This window comes from Heterocephalus glaber, unplaced genomic scaffold, assembly GCF_053883595.1.
Source record: "Heterocephalus glaber isolate CG9 unplaced genomic scaffold, H.glaber_assembly_v1.0 deba00000347, whole genome shotgun sequence".
NCBI classification, from domain to species: Eukaryota; Metazoa; Chordata; class Mammalia; order Rodentia; family Bathyergidae; genus Heterocephalus; species Heterocephalus glaber.
In genome coordinates this window covers 61280300-61296957 of record NW_028258143.1, presented here as the reverse complement: position 1 = coordinate 61296957, position 16658 = coordinate 61280300, and the positions used below count along the sequence as shown (strand labels likewise).

The window sequence follows — 16658 nt, the reverse complement described above, 5'->3', positions numbered from 1 at the left end:
TTATGAAGACCTTAATCTTTGACAAGTCGGAAAAGAAAAAGGGTTTACAAATTTATTGTCCAATAGAAACTACTTTGGTCTAGACTCCTGCCAATACATTCTTTGCCTCTTTCTCATGTATGTGGCTGGGGGAGCTAATCCGAAACTTATTTAGAGGCCATAACTCTTACATTAAGTATAAACAACTGAGGAGGACCAAATGAGAAAAGTTGGAGCGGAACTGATAATGTTTTCCTGAAGAAATGAGAGAACACTTAGGATATAGCATCAAAGATTTCTCACGATCCAGATAGCTGAGACATAAGGAAAGGAGTTAAAGCTATTCTGCAATCTTCTTAAATAAGTAAAGCAGTAAAGGTAAGGTGTAAATAGGAGAAGGGAGTTTAGCACAGAAGCATAATCTGAGCTCTTTGTTTGCTTTGGAGGACCGGTGGAGTTACTCAAGAATGAGTGGGGGGATCACTTGTGTGTGATGGTGAACAGGATCATGCATTAGCTGAGATTTAGACAGGTGTTCTCTGAGGTCCTTTCTAACTTTAATAATAATACACATCAGTTATTAAATGTACCAAGCTAGGGTGGGCATTCATCTAAGTCTCCTAACAACATAATCGGTTAGGTATGACTTGTACCTATTTTACAAATGGAATAAACAAGTCTAAAATCAGGTAGAAGTTGAATTTGAATCCAAGTTAAAGTGACTCAATGCCAGTCTGCTAACCATCATATTATATTATCAATGTGATCTGAGAAATATAAAAATTTTGTTTGTTTTGTTTAGAAAGGTTATTTTTACCCACTCAGCTCAACTGTAGCCATGCTGTCTTCTTACAAAACTTTTATATTGTAAACTACAATTGTGAAAAAAGGCAACTGAAAATCCATGATCTCAACTGGCTTCCTTCAAATTTCTGAGAAAGCCAACACATTGTCCAGAAAAACATAAGCTGTCAATGGTAATTTCTTTATATTTTGAGAGTGGAGAACAGAAGAAATAAACATTTCCAAGGAAAACTTACGCTTTTACTTTTGATACCTTTATGTTGTTGAGAAAGGAGAACAGAAGAAAAGAATCCAGAGCCATGCTGTTTATTTCTACAAATGATGTTACAAAATCATGGTTTCTTTCTGTTTGCCTAAATCCTTTAAAAATAAACACCTATTAAATTGTGTATTCAAGGAAAGGGATGAGCAATTTTATTTTTTGTACCTCAGGGTGTCTCAAATATTCTCAACGGGTATCAGGATTTTTTTTCCAAATGTGAATTCAAAATCACTTATTAAAGAGGGACTGAATCAGGTTTTATATATAGGTGGAGAGAAACTTAGGAAATCAAACAAATAATTATCACAGTTGATCTAGAAATTCTAGAAAGTTTCAGCAGAAACAGGCTTAACAACAACAAGTATGGGGGTGAAGAAAGAGAGTAAAAGAGAAGAGAGAGGTAAGGAGGGAAAGAGAAAGAGGACGGAAGAAAGGCGATGGAGGGAAAGAAAGAACTAGAGTACTCATTTATACTCTTCATATGGTACCAGTTGTCAATTAATTTTGTGTTTATATTCTTGGGGAATTTATACTAAGGAAAATAATTGTTATTTCTACTACATTTCCATAGCTTCATTTAACTAACTCTCTCTCTCTCTCTCTCTGTTTTTTTTGGTACCAGGGATTGAACTCGGGACCTTGTGCTTGCGAGACAGGTGGAGGAAACACTGAGCTAAATCCCCAGCCCCTTCACTTAACTCTCTTAATCATTATAAAACTCACATTCAAACTTCAAAATGATCATTTCATTTCTTCGAATCTTGGTATTAAGATTTTGCAGTGAAATTTGCATTTTATTTTTTTCTCCCTCTTTTCATTTCTCCTTTACCAATTTTTGAAATTTTTTTCTTTTTCTTTAAGAAACAGTTGAAGTTTATTAATATTAATGTAAGAAACAAAATGAATAATCCCCCATCCCCATTGTATTTTGAATTGAAATGTCATGGGTAATTAAATTATTCACAACAATAGAACTTTGAGTTATCAGAGTCATATTCAATAAATATATACTGTCTTGTAAATATTTACTTTATACTAATGTCAGTTGTACAAGGTAAGAATTTATTTTATTTTCATAACTGCCAGCAGAGTACCTTCCTAGGGATAAGGTCATTTGAAACATAGTTGTTGAATTGATGAGTGAGTATATGGATGAATTGATGTAATTTCTTATGTTATAACATGGAAGATTTATAAAATGCTAATGATTTATTAAAATGTAATAAGAAATAGATGGCCTAAATTTCAAGTAATAGCCAAAAAAGAAGCAGAAGAGATTTTTCATATTTTATTAGAGATTTAGCACTTTTCTTTCTAAATAACTAGCGTAAATACTGGGACATATATTTGTGCAACTTAGAAAATGAGAATTCTATGATTCTCTACGCAACCATCAGTGTGCAGTTGGAGGGGTAAACTGTTTAGTATTTGATATAATAGGGATTCCAATCAGGAACATCTGACATTTCTTTATCTTTTTGAAATAAGCTCTATGTTTTATTCTATATACAGAAACATCACAAGCACAAGTCTTAAAAGTTTCATTAGACAGTCCTCTTTAAGTTAACCCCCCATACACATTCATGTCTAAGTGTATTAAATATGTGTGTTTTACTATTAAAGTGATGCTATTTACACTTGACTCTAGAATGCAAACCCTATTAGTGGGACATAAGGGATTAAGCTCTGGTAATATTAAAGTCAGAACAGTCACACATTTGCAAATTTCAAAAGAATATCACTATAAAATAAATGCTCATTGCTTAATTAGGTGTGGTGTGGAGCACAGGGTACCTAGTCCTAGAGTTTGGTGGAGGAGGGCTTCCAGGAGGTGTGTTACTGCTGCGAATGTGTGGAGTGCTTCTGATACTCAAGCCCTGGGGTTCCTGGGATGTTCAGAAAAATTAACAGTTCATTTATTCCCGAGAGGCCTTCCTACTCCAATCTGGTAATTAATGGTCCCACGGCGCCTCTCTTTCATTTACACCTTCTTCTTCTTCAGGGAATGCTGATTCATTCTGGCCTTTCAGATGTTTAACCCCTGAAATTATAAAAAAAATATGCAAAATTCAAGTGAAATTTCTTTCTAGTAGATTCACTGCTTTGTTGGAAGGGATAAATGAGTGGAACATTTTCAATGGTGTCTATGTGCCTTTCTCCAAGAATCTCAACAATGTAATCCTATATAAACCTTTCAATCACTGAGCAACGAAAACACACCCAGCCAAATTTCCATTAAAGACAAGCTATCTTTTATAATTAAATCTTCTCTATTAAGAATTGCATCACAGTCTATTAAAACACTATGAACTAAAAATCTGTTCACAAGCTCTTATTATTATTCTCATGAGCCAAGTAGTTCAAATATTGCTGTTGGCATCCTTCAACTTGACTACAAAGAGACCCATTGAAACTCCTAAGAACAAAAGAGAGAGTGTGTGTAATTTGTAAACAACGAGACAATCACAATATTGTTCATATTCTTTTGGAGCTTGAACGTACCCATTGGACTATTGAGCTCCTCTATTCAAAATTCTCTACTAACCGGAGTTACAGAGTGGAAAAAACGTTGGCATCCCCTTGCCTGCTCCACCAGTTCTCAGAGGACCTGATTTCTCCCTGCCTTTTGGCCTCATTTCTCACCAGCTCTTTTTCCAGCCCCTCACATTAATTTGTGCTTTAACCTAATTGTAACCTACTCTTCCCCGTTCCCTGCACTTCTTCCATTCTCACTGCCAAACACCTTCCTCCTCACACACCTAGTCATCTCCTTGACTCCTCTGAAGACTACCTTAATTCCCCTTGTAGAATTAGTTTGCTCTTTCTCATAGCCCCCCCTTGCACTTGGAGCACTCCTTCTATCTGTTGCCTTCTAGTGAATATAGCGTGTGAGTTTTCATTTCTCTCATTAGCACAAACTCCTTGAGATCAGGGAATAACTTCACTTTATGGACTGATTGCATTAATGAAGGAATGATGTAGTATATGCCTTTGTCAGTTCTACCAAATTGATATTCAGATTATTTTTTCAAAATTAATTCATATTTGGAGTATAAATTGGAAGGTCACCACTACAACTACATTCAAACAAGATTGTCTTTTATTTCCTTTGGATCTATTCTGCTAAGGCAGCACTCTGGCTGGCATTGTACACATATAGTAATATTTAATGTGAATTTTTTTATACTTTTTATATTTTGGAAAATTGATTTATGAGGGGTTTTTTAGGTATCACTAAAACAATGCTCCAGTTAGAATTTATAAATGAAGAGCTGTCACTGCTCACGTTTGGTATGAAACAGATTCAAGAAATGTGTGAATGTTATGCACTGTAGTCTGCAAACCCCAGAGTACTATTTGGCAAAGAACAACATCCTTGGACTTGGTGGATTATCTTGCAAAAATATTTCATCTGTTGTAATAATATTTAAATACCTTAATTTCATTTGAAAATACAGATCACTGACAATTCCTGTTGACCTAAGACTGTACAGAGAGATTTATTATTACAGAATGAATCTTATTTCATATTATTATAAATTACATGGAAAACAGGTCAAAATTCAAAGCCAAAATGAAGGGAGTTCACTGAGTATCCAACCAGTCACGCTACTGGAATCGTATATGAGCCACGATTCCTCACAAGTCCATGAGGTAAACACCTGGACGGTGGGTTTAGACTCAGAGAAGAAAATAAGTGATTTGCTCAAGGTTAGTTTGGTTCTAAAAGAAGTTCTGACATATCACAGTCCCTCTATGTATAGGACAAACGAATGTATGAGTATCGTAAAGCTCCATTATCAGGAGATAAGTTTCACGTTAAGCTTTTTAGAGATTCACCCAGAATTTCCTAACATTTCCTAAGAGTTACCATAGGTTTAGAATACCAACACTAAACCTGGTCCTAAGGATCTTAGGGTTTCTTCTGAAATAAGCATCATTCAGCCTCCTCCTCCTTTTCCTGAGCCAAAGGTGACTGTACCTCACCAAGTTTACACATCCCAGAGCTTATCCCTTTCCTCCATGAGATAACTGCAAAGTAATACAGTTCTGTTTGAGACAGTTCTCTTTAAATGAAAGTTAACAACTTAATGCCAACATTGGTTTAACAAAATCAAATGCTTAAAAAAATCAGTAATTAAAATCTCCAACCTGTTTAACCATTAACCAACCTTTTCCCACACTTGAATAGAGGTCTATTTATCTTGATCCATATTGCTTTCACTTTATAGTTATAATGGTGACAGAATTACATAAGAAAACCATACCTTTTTAATGTAAAATCACTCACTTGGACAACTATGGTATTTCTTTCCCTAGCTTTATTTGATTGTGAGATGAATTATTTCCAGGTGAAAAGTTCTGATGAAGCAGAAGCTGATCATACATTATCACAAAGCTGTTATTCAGAATGTTTGCCACAAACTCTGGTTTTTAAAACAGTTTACCTAACATACCTTTCAAGTGGATAATGGGTAGTTGTTTAATTTGTGTTTTGCAATAGGCTTTAGATCAATATTTTTCTCTTCCTATGAGCAATATTCATTTGGTTATAGATGCAAGGATGCTGAAATTCAATTATAAAGTCTGCTGAGCATTTTCGGAAAATTTCTTCCTATCTATCCCTTCTGCTATTCCCAAACATATGTATGTTTTGGGTTTCAATTGTCTTTTAAACTCTCATTTGATGGTTGAGTAATTTCAGAGATGGAGGGGAAAATATTGGTCTGGGGGTGTTGACAAAATTCCTGGAGGGGCCTCTGCTGCCAAATACTAATGAGCATGAGGAAAACCCTTCACCTTCATGGGGGCTGTTGCTTGGCTCTGGGTGGAAGCTTCCTGGGCATGTGCAGACTCAGCCAGTGCTGGTGGCAACAGGAGGCAAAGGAAGCCCAGGAAACACAATGGAGGCACTTTTCTCCACGGCAAAAGAACACACAGGGAAAGGGGTCATGCATTAGACCAGGATGTGTGGTGTGAGTGTGTGAAGAAATAAAACAGAGAATGAATAAAGTAAAAGAAAGAAATGTTGTTCACAAGTAAAACCTTTATATGCTCTTCCTGCTCTGTAGGTCAGGTGGTTAAATCTGGACTGTATGAAGTTGTAAGACAACTGAGTGAAATATTATGAATAGTGAATCAATAGACAGAAGCTTATGTTTGACAAACCACAAGTCAATATTTTTGCCAATTATTCTGGAGCTCAAGATGGCAACCTTGGTATATTTGTAGATGACACAAAATTTGGGGAAGGAGGTGACATGATGAATGCAAAACTGGTATTACAAAGGGTTTCCACGATCTGGGATGATGGTCTAAGCAATGCAGGTAGAGATCAACTACCTTCATTTGCTTTTTTTGCTTTCTTTACCTTTATTCTTCATTTTGCTTTAAGAAAAGTTATTTTGGTTCTAAAATAAACAGAGTATGAGGGCAACCTTGATTGATTATAATTAGGGGTTTTAGGTGACCACAGTTTTAACACAACTCATAGGAGTTACCTCTTTTTAGGGACAGAGCTCTTGATACATTGGTGGCATTCCTAATGGCAGAATTGCAGTTGAAAATGAAAACTGCTCTCCAGCTCTGTGTTGGTCTTTATGTGTGTTTGAAAGGACCATTGAAAGGGTATCTGGGTTGATTAAAAGAAGCTGTATGTGAAATCATTTTCCTAGAGGAATTTCAGATGGTACTGGAATATTTAGCATAAAGAGAATTAAGAGAGGACAGTAGAAGCTGCCTTTGAATTCCTAAAATACTGGAAAAAAATAAAATTAATTTGTGTAGCCCTTGAGAAATGGGGTCAAGGCTGACAAGTATGGCTTGGGAGGGATATTATACCACATTATAAAGAAGTCAGTTCCTATATCCATTCCCCTCACACCGCCCCTGCATTCTGGCAGTACCAGGAATTGGAACTCAGGGCCTTCCACATTCAAGGCATGTGCTCAATCATTAAACCATATCAGCAAGCCTAGTTTCTAAATTCTGTTTCCCCAGCAACATGAACATGAGCGTGAGCTCCTCATCCCTGAACTTGTTCAAGTCAAAGCTAAACTTCCATCCCTGAGGCAGGTTTTAACCTCACTCTCGCTGAGATAGATGCTACCAATCTACAAAGTAAACATTTTGTGTTACAGAAAACAATGCATTTCTAAAAAAAGTTTTACTGTCAAATGACATAATCATCCACTCCACAGTTTAAAAGTAATTGAGAGTAGTAGATGTAAATAGATTTTTTTTGACCACATACTTTAGAGCTTAGAAATCAGTCTAAAGTGTCCTATAGGGAATCTGTGGGTAGATTTTAGAGAGTCTCTGACCCACTCAGAATTCTATTTATAGTTGTATTTGTGCTTTTTGGAGGGAAGAAGTTCTGTATTTTCAGCAGAAACTCTGACGGGTCTCTGATCTCCAAAATATCATGAATACAAATATTGGTCTAATCTCTTGTTTAAAAATCAAGGAATAGTTCAGATGGCAAAGTGACTTGCTTAAATTCAGTCATTGCCTGAGCTGGGACACAATTACTGGCCCTAAATCCCTATCAGGGGCTCTGTCACTGGGTCACTGGGACTTCATTTTCCATAGTATTTTATCTCTTCCAAAATTAGAACTTAAGAAGAATAGGGTGACTCAGAGTCATGGGAGACTTTTTATTAAAAAAAAAGAACTTCACATGGTGGATTTCAATGTAACTTCTCAGTCATTCCTGTTGTTTTCTTCTTAACAGAATTTGGTGTCAGGAAAATGTACAATTTAAGTTTACTCAGGAATGATTCCTTAGTAGAAACAAAAATAATGCTTAGCTCATTTGAAAAGAGTCCCCCTTTCTCTCTGCTGTGCCCAAACTTAGAACTGGACTCAAGGAAACACAGCAAAAATATAGTGAACTTCAGAGCTGCCCCCAGCATGGAGGAGGTGAGCCTTCCGGGTCACCATACTACTGCCCCCAGTGCTGAGGAGGAGCCTTCTGGGCCACTGTACTACTGCCCCCAGTGCCAAAGAGCAGAGCTGCCCCCAGTGCTGAGGAGGTGAGCCACATGGGTGCAGCAGCACACCCCTGGCCCTCTTGAAATGAGAAAACATGTAAACAAGTCTCAAAACCAGATTTCCAGATTACCTAAAGCAACCCCAAAGGGAAATGAGATGGAACACTCTGATACTCAACAATCTGGACTACCTGAACTGGCAACAAAGGAGGATTTGGAAAAAATGAAATCAGAAATAATTTCTCAGATAATAGCAGAGATTGTGCCCATAGCGCAAGACATGAAAAATAAATCTAGAGAGGACACAGATAAAAAAAATAGAGGAGCTGAGGAATATGATGGAATCCCAACATAAGAAACAAATGGAATCCATAAAACAGATGCAAACAGATTTTCAGGAGATTAAAAACTCCACTGAAAGTTTACACAGCAGAATGAGCCAATGCATAGACAGAATTTCAGATATAGAAGATAAGATTGCAATTAGGGACCAGGAAAAGAAAAATTGCTTTAAAATAGTAAGGGACTATGAGAAATCAATCCAGTAGCAGCTAGATGATGCAAAGAAGAATAATATAAGACTGATCAGAGTCAATGAAGAAACAGGAGAGAGTGCAGACAACATGAAAAAAACCGTTAACAGAAGTGATGGCAGAAAACTTCTCAACCAGGGGAAAAGAACTTGACATACAGATAAGTGAGGCATATAGGACTCCAACAAGCCTTGATCAAAGAAAAAAAATCTGCACATAGTCATATAATTGTTAAGATTCCAGAAACCCAAAAGAGGAACAAAATTCTACAAGCAGTTCAGGAAAAGAAACAAATCATATACAAAGGAAAGCCCATCAGAATTATAATAGACTTCTCTACACAAACCCTCAAGGAAAGAAGAGCTTGGAGTGAAGTATTTCAAGCCCTAAAGGGAAACAGCCTCCAACCCAGATTGATGTACCCTGCAAAACTATCTTTCAAAATTGATGGAGAAATAAGATACTTTCATGACAAAGAGCACCTGAGGAACTTCATGAATACCAAACCAGCACTCTAAAAAATTTTAGACAATATCCTAGGAATAGACAATGTGGATCACAACTCCAGGAAGCCCAGCAGAATGAATCCATCAGGCATGACAGGAAATTAAACACAAAGGGGGAGAATCCAACAAAAAGAAACAGTCATGACAATGATAAGTCAATATATATCAGTTATAACCATCAATATTAATGGTTTCAATTCACCAATCAAAAGAAACAGACTGGCAAAATGGGTCAAGAAGCAAGATCCAACAAAATACTGCATATAAGAAACACACTTAATTCAAAAAGAAACTCATGGACTGAAAAGTTAAAGGGTGGAAAACAATACTCCATGCAACAGGAACCCGAAAAAAAGCAGGAGTAGCTATCTTCTTTGCAGATCAAGTGGATTTCAAACCAATACTGATTAAGAGAGAGAAAGAAGGACACTACATCCTTGTAAAGGGAACAATCCAAGAGGAAGAGATGACAATCATAAATATGTATGCACCAAACACTAGTGCACCCAACTATATAAACAAATACTAACAGACATGAAAAATCAATTAAGCACTAACACAATAGTAGCAGGGGACCTCAGTACCCCAATGTCACAGTTAGATCAACTAGACAAAAAATAATCAATGAAATACTAGAACTGAAACAAACTCTTGAACAAGTGAACTTAACAGATGTTTACATAGTGTTCCACCCTACAAAATCAGAATACGCATTCTTCTCAGGTGCACATTGGCATTCTCTAAGATAGATCACATAGTAGCTCATAGAACATGTTTAAGTAAGTGCAAAGGAATTGAAGTTATCCCCTGTATATTATCAGACCATAGTGCAATGAAATTGTAGATAAATAGCCAAAGAAACCGCAAGAATTACATACACACATAGAAATTGAACAACACATTTCTGAATAACCAATGTGTCTCAGAAGAAATTAAAGGAGAAATCAGACAGTTCCTACAATTAAATGACAATGACAATACAACATATCAAAATCTATGGTACACAATGAAAGCAGTCTTATGAGGGAAATTCAGAGCAGTGAATAATCATATTAGGAAAACAGAGCGAGCCCAATTAAACAACCTGATGCTGAACCTCAAGCTTCTAGAAAAAGAAGAGCAAGACAAACCCAAAGCTCATACAAGGGAGGAAATTATAAAGATCAGAGCAGCAATCAATGAAATGGAGACTAAGAGAATAATACAAAAAATCAATGAAGCCAAGAGTTGATTCTTCAAAAGAATAAACAAAATTGACAAACCCTTAGCTAACCTTATCAGAAAAAGGAAAGAAAAGGTCCAAATCCATGCAATTAGGAATAAAAAGGATGAAATTACAATGGACCCAGGAGAAATCCAGAGGAGCATCAATACCTACTTCAGAACCTATATGTCAATAAGATGGGAAGCACAGAAGAAATGGACAGATTCCTAGATACATATGAATTACCAAAGTTGAATAAAGAAGAACTAAAAATTCTAAATGACCCAATATCAATCAATGAAATTGAAAATGTAATTAAAAACTTATCAACTAAGAAAAGCCTGGGTCCTGATGGCTTCATTGCTGAATTCTGCAAGACAGTTAGAGAGGATCTACTGCCACTAGTGTTTACAACCTTCAATGAAATTGAAAGGGAAGCAGTATTCCCAAATTCATTCCTGGAAGCAAGCATCACCTTTATCTCCAAAGCAGAGAAAGACCCAACCAAAAAAGAGAACTATAGGCCAATCTCACTAATGAACATAGATGCAAAACTCCTTACTAAGATACTGGCAAATAGAATGCAGAAGATCATCAAGAAGATCATACACACTGACCAAGTGGGATTCATTCCAGGGATGCAGGGATGGTTCAACATATGCAAATCAGTCAAAGTAATGCACTATATCAATAGAACCAAGGACAAAAACCATATGATCATCTCAATAGATGCAGAAAAAGCATTTGACAAAATCCAATATGCATTTATGTTAAAAACCATACAAAAATTGGAATAGATGGTCTCTACATCCATCTGATAAAAGCCATCTATGAAAAACCAACAGTCAATATCATACTAAATGGTCAAAAACTGAAATCCCTCACACTAAAATCAGGAACAAGACAAGGATGCCCACTATCACCACTCCTGTTCAATATAGTTTTGGAAACATTAGCCACAGCAATTAGAAAAGAGAAAGAAATAAAAGGAATAAAGATAGGAAATGAAATCAAATTGCCATTTTGCAGATGACATGATATTCTATATAGAAGACCCCAAGAGCTCCACCAAAAGTCTTCTAGACTTAATAATCAAATTCAGTAAACTAGCTGGATACAAGGTCAACACACAAAAATCAATAGCTTTCCTCTACATGAACAACAGACTCACTGAGAGAGAAATAGGGTGAACAATTCCTTTCAAAATAGCATTGAAAAAATTGAAATACCTAGGAATCAACCTAACAAAAGAAATCAAAGACCTCTTCTCTGAAAACTATAGCACTCTGAAAAGAGAGCTTGAAGACGATATCAGAAAATGGAAAGACATCCCTTGCTCCTGTATAGGAAGAATCAACATAGTGAAAATGGCCATACTTCCAAAACTTCTATATAGATTCAATGCAATTCCAATTGAAATACCAGCAGCATACTTCTTGGACCTTGAGAAAACAATCCAAAAATTCATTTGGAACAAGAAAAGACCTAGAAGAGCAAAAGCAATTCTAGGCAAGAGAGACATAGCAGGGGGTATCACAACCTCCAACTTGAAACTATACTACAAAGCTACTGTGATAAAACCAGCATGGTACTGGCAAAGAAACAGACCTGAGGACCAATAGAACAGATTAGAAGATGCAGAAACAACTCCAGACACACTCAACCACCTCATCATTGACAAAGGAGCCAAACAGCCTCACTGGAGGAAAGATACCTCTTTAATAAATGGTGCTGCAAAAATTGGGTTTCAACTTGCCAAAGATTAAAACTAGACCTATGTCTCTCACCATGCACTAAACTAAAATCAAAATGGATTAAAGATCTAAATATTAAAACAGAAATGCTGAACTGGCTGGAACAGAAGTTAGGTAGAACTCTTGAAGACAGTGTTGTAGGAAAAGATTTTATGAACAAAACCTCAGTTGCTCATGAACTAGCACAAACAATCAATAAGTGGGATCTCTTCTTATTAAAAGGCTTCTGCACAGCAAGAGAATTCACCAGCAGTGTGAAGAGACAACCCACAATGTGGGAAAAAATCTTCACCTGCTATTCCTCAGACAAAGGTCTACTATCTTGAATCTATAAAGAACTTAAAAAGATCAGACCTCCCAAATTTAAAGACCCAATCCAAAAATGGGCATCTGAAATGAACAGACATTTCTCAGACAAAGAAGTAGAAATAGCAAATAAACATATGAAAAAATGTTTAACATCACTGGTCATTTGAGAGATGCAAATGAAAACAACAGTGAGATTCTACCTCACCCCAGAAAGAATGGCTGCCATCATGAAATCCACCAATAACAAATGCTGGTGGGGCTGTGGGGAAAGAGGAACCCTGCTCTACTGCTGGTGGGAGTGTAGACTGGTGCAACCACTGTGGAAATCAGTATGGAGATACCTCAAAGAACTAGGACTGAAAGTCCCATTTGACCCAACTATTCCCCTTCTGGGTATCTTCCCCAAAGAATTAAAAGAATCATACCACAATAATATATGTGCACCCATGTTCATAGCAGCGCAATTTGTAATAACTTAAACTTGGAAGCAGCCCAATTGCCCATCAACTGGAGACTGGATAAACAAAATGTGGTTTTTTAATAAAATGGAGTACTAGTCAGCCATAAAAATGAGAAATCAGAGATATTTATTGTTAAATGGATGCACATTGAGGCCATACTCTTAAGTGAAATAAATAGGACACACATGTGTAAATACTGAATAGTTTCTCTAGTGCAAGAAACTGAAAGTGTAAATAAGGACTAAAAGATATAATAAATAATGTGAAATAGGAAGTAAAGGGGCAAAGGGGAAGGGGAAGTAGGAGGGGTAGGGGAAAGGAAAGAAGGAAATGGAATTTATATTAGAAAATGAAAAAATGGAAACAAAATCTTTGTAAATAGGGAGGAATGGAGGGGTTGAAGGGAGGGCAGGGGAATGGGGAAAAAATAAGAACCAAGAGAGATTATGTAAAAGTGTAAATTTCCAATGATGAATGTAATTGTATTGTATACCTAAAATGTACTAATAAAATTAATTTTAAAAATATAGTGAACTTGGGCCAGGGATTTAGCTCAGTGGTTTTGCTGCCTGCTGCGCAAGCGTAAGGACCCGAGTTCAATCCCCAGTACCAAAAAAAAAAAAAAAAAAAAAAAAATAGTGAACTTGTCTGTGGAGACAAGACAGTAATAATCCAGCAATGTGAGTTAAATCTAACAAAGCTCCTTCTGTTTGCTGACCAGGCATGAGACACAAAGGAAAAGTCAGATGGGGATGTTGGCCACAGGGTGATGGTAGGCATGGAAGTGAGGTTAGCTCAGTGAAGCCTTCCTACAGACCAGCACAACAGGTAGTGCATTAGGAGAGTTCTAATTAAGGGAAGAACTCCAACTTGGGTGACAGAAATTTACTAGGTAATAAGCTGGTTAGACCAAAGGAGATAATGAGCCACAGGCCTATGCAAATACTATTTACAAAATATAATGAGCAGGCACTAGTTTTCTGAAAGCCTACAATGTGCAAAGAGCTGATTTCAGTGGCCTTCAAAAGATGAATTTCTAATGGTTCATTGAGGATTGTCTCCAAAGATTTATAAAAACAAATAATGCTAGAGGTACTCAAGGAAAATAATTTAACCTGTAATGTGGTACAAAAAGGCTACTTCAGTAAAGGGCTACCATGTCTTAGATTGACGCTATGTTTACATTTCCTAAAATGTTTTCAGATTTTAAAATTTCATTTAATTCTTTTGGCAATTGTTTATAATGAACCATTATACATTAATTCTCTGAGGGTCACAGAGAACAAGTGTTATATTGTCCAAAGTTAAATCATATCCTTTGCTAGACTCACCATGAATCTGTCCCTTTCTACTTTGAAGGAAATTATATGTAGTCTGCACAGTTAATTTCTGTTCTAATATGGTAACAAATCAACTGATACAAACTGCAAATCAACACAGAATCATTCCACTTAACTGTGCATTACTAAAGGAACCATTTCTTTGCAGAAGTATAAACATGTAATATGCCTCTCTTTCCATCATACATGGGAACTGGGATATGTTTATGTACCATCGAAGGTACTAATAAATATTATATACTTTATGTATATTTTTATCTACAATATATTTTACCAAAGCCATAGCCCAAGAGTAAAGTGAAGTTGAAAGATTTAGCAGTAATTACTGAGAAGATAGGAGAAAAGCTACGATTAAAAATGATTGTTGGAAGTGTCAAAGCACATAATACCTTAAAGGGTAAGCTGGCATCACTTATCACAATGTGAAGAGCCCATGTCTTTATCAGTAAGTCTGAAGTTAGGGTCTAGCCTAGCATGAAAATCACTTGATAATCTAAGTGTCCTTTTTGCCCTCTGCAGTCAAGTATCCATCTATTACCCCCTTTTTCATCCGAAGGTAATGCGTTCCCCATGAATTTAGAAGTGGAGTTAAATTTTTTAGGCTATACATAATGGAGCTAAACATTGTTAGGCAATTTCACTTTAGAAAGTGACAGAATGGCTCCCCAACCTGCAAAACTTTACTGCAACTGATTGAACACAATAGCATATCTAAAATAAAAAGTGCATTGATCAGCAGGAGTCAGTGATTAGCCTTGAGAACACTATATATAAAATAGCAGGAGGAGAGCTGCAACCACAGCCATAGAAGCAAATGCCTGTGGTTTTTAAGGGTGCCTAGGGAAGGACACCCAGTGCTAGTATTATGTAAGGTGCTCTCCTCTTGCAGGGTACTTCCTTATGGAAGTAATGATCCATAGGCAAAAGTACTGCGCAGATTACTTCCCCATTGAAGCAGTGGACACCATAGGTCCACAGGGAAGGGTCCTGGTCAGGGTACTTCCTTACTGATGTGATGGTAACCACAGTCTGATATGAGTATATACCTCAGTTACCTAACCAAATCTCCCAGAACTTATTCTAAGCTTGCTCAAAATCCTCTGATAACAACAGAGCTTGCTCACAGAAAGAGTAGGCACTGACTTCGCTAATGCTGTGAAGACTTGGTAGTAATAGTTCTTTATTTGTTTACACATATTTCTCATACAATTGAATGTATTTCACTGTAACAATTGCATACATGCATATATTATACGGTGATTCTATCTACCTTCTCTGTTTTGGTCTCTTACCCTCCTCTTTCTACCCACCCCCTTTCCCAGTCCCTTTCACATTCTCTGAAATCACTCTATTTTCAATTCTTTTTTTTCTTCTATTTTTCCACATATGAGAGAAAACATATGATGTTTGTTTTTCTGAGTCTGGTTTATTTCATTAGGACTTGATGTCCTGCAATTCCATGCATTGTCCTGCATATGATGTGTTTTCACTCTTCATTAGAGCTGAATAATACCTTATTGTCTATACCACGCTTCTTATTTTGAATCAATGAATTTGTATTCTAGTTTTATATATCAGTTTTGCCTACTTTTCATTGAGCACAAATTGAGTATCCCAAATTCAGGTCTGAGTCAGAAGCAAGAAAAGGAAGTTTGAGACCCCATCAAGCCAGAGGCTAATCGTGACTAGGATTCTGTTAAAGTGGCAACTTGCAGGGATCTAGATGGAGGAAACTAACAAAATCTGACTTCAAAGCTTACTATAAATCTGTAGGAATCAAGAAATCATGGGATTGGTGAAAGAAAAGACAAACACAACCATGGAACAGTCTACAAATTGATATAAATGTAGTCAAGTAATCTTTGACAAAGGAGAAAAAGCAACAACATAGAGCAAAGATGGCCTCTCCAGCAGCTTATGCTGCATCTTCCAATGCAGAAAAGAAAAATGAATACAGATTTAGATCTTCCACCCTTTTCAGAAAATAACTCAAAATGGACCACAAACCTAAACATACAATGCAAAATGTTAAAATTCCCTAGAAAATAGCATAGGAGTACAGCTAGATGACCTTCGGTCTGCCAAAGCTTTTTAGCTGTAACCCCAAAGGCATGATCCATGAGAGAAAGAGCTGATTGGCTTGTCTTTATCAAAATTTAAAAGCTTATGCTATAGAAAAGACGTCAGGAATAAGAAGAAAAGCTGAACATTGGAAGATATATGTACAAAAGACCCATCTGGTAGAGGACTATTATCCAAAATATGTTAAGAACTCTTAAACCTTAACAACAAGGAAGAGAACTCAAATTAAAAGTGGAAAAAAATTAATGAACAGACACCTCATCCCCCAAGAGAAACTATATAAATAGCAAGTAACCTGTGTTAGTCACCTTCCTAGTCACTGAGACATTTATTGGACACCCACAACTTAAAGGAAGAGAGGTTAATTTTGGCTCATGTTTCAGAGGTTTAGGTCCATGGATGGTAGGCTCACAGAAACCACATGGTGGAAGG

The 16658-nt window shown here is 36.5% G+C and overlaps 1 protein-coding gene across 4 annotated transcripts in view; it reads right to left on the bottom strand.

The window, feature by feature from the left end:
* Nucleotides 1-2318: 2318 nt before the first annotated feature.
* The window catches only part of Ppp1r1c (protein phosphatase 1 regulatory inhibitor subunit 1C), a 118785-nt gene continuing 104445 nt past the window's right edge, over nucleotides 2319-16658 (bottom strand). For all 4 annotated transcript variants that reach the window (XM_087201173.1, XM_087201185.1, XM_013066830.3 and 1 more), the window contains one exon: nucleotides 2319-3086. In XM_087201173.1, coding sequence (XP_087057299.1) covers nucleotides 2998-3086 — 89 coding nt within the window. In that variant the 3' untranslated portion in view covers nucleotides 2319-2997. The remainder of the gene's footprint in view (nucleotides 3087-16658) is intronic.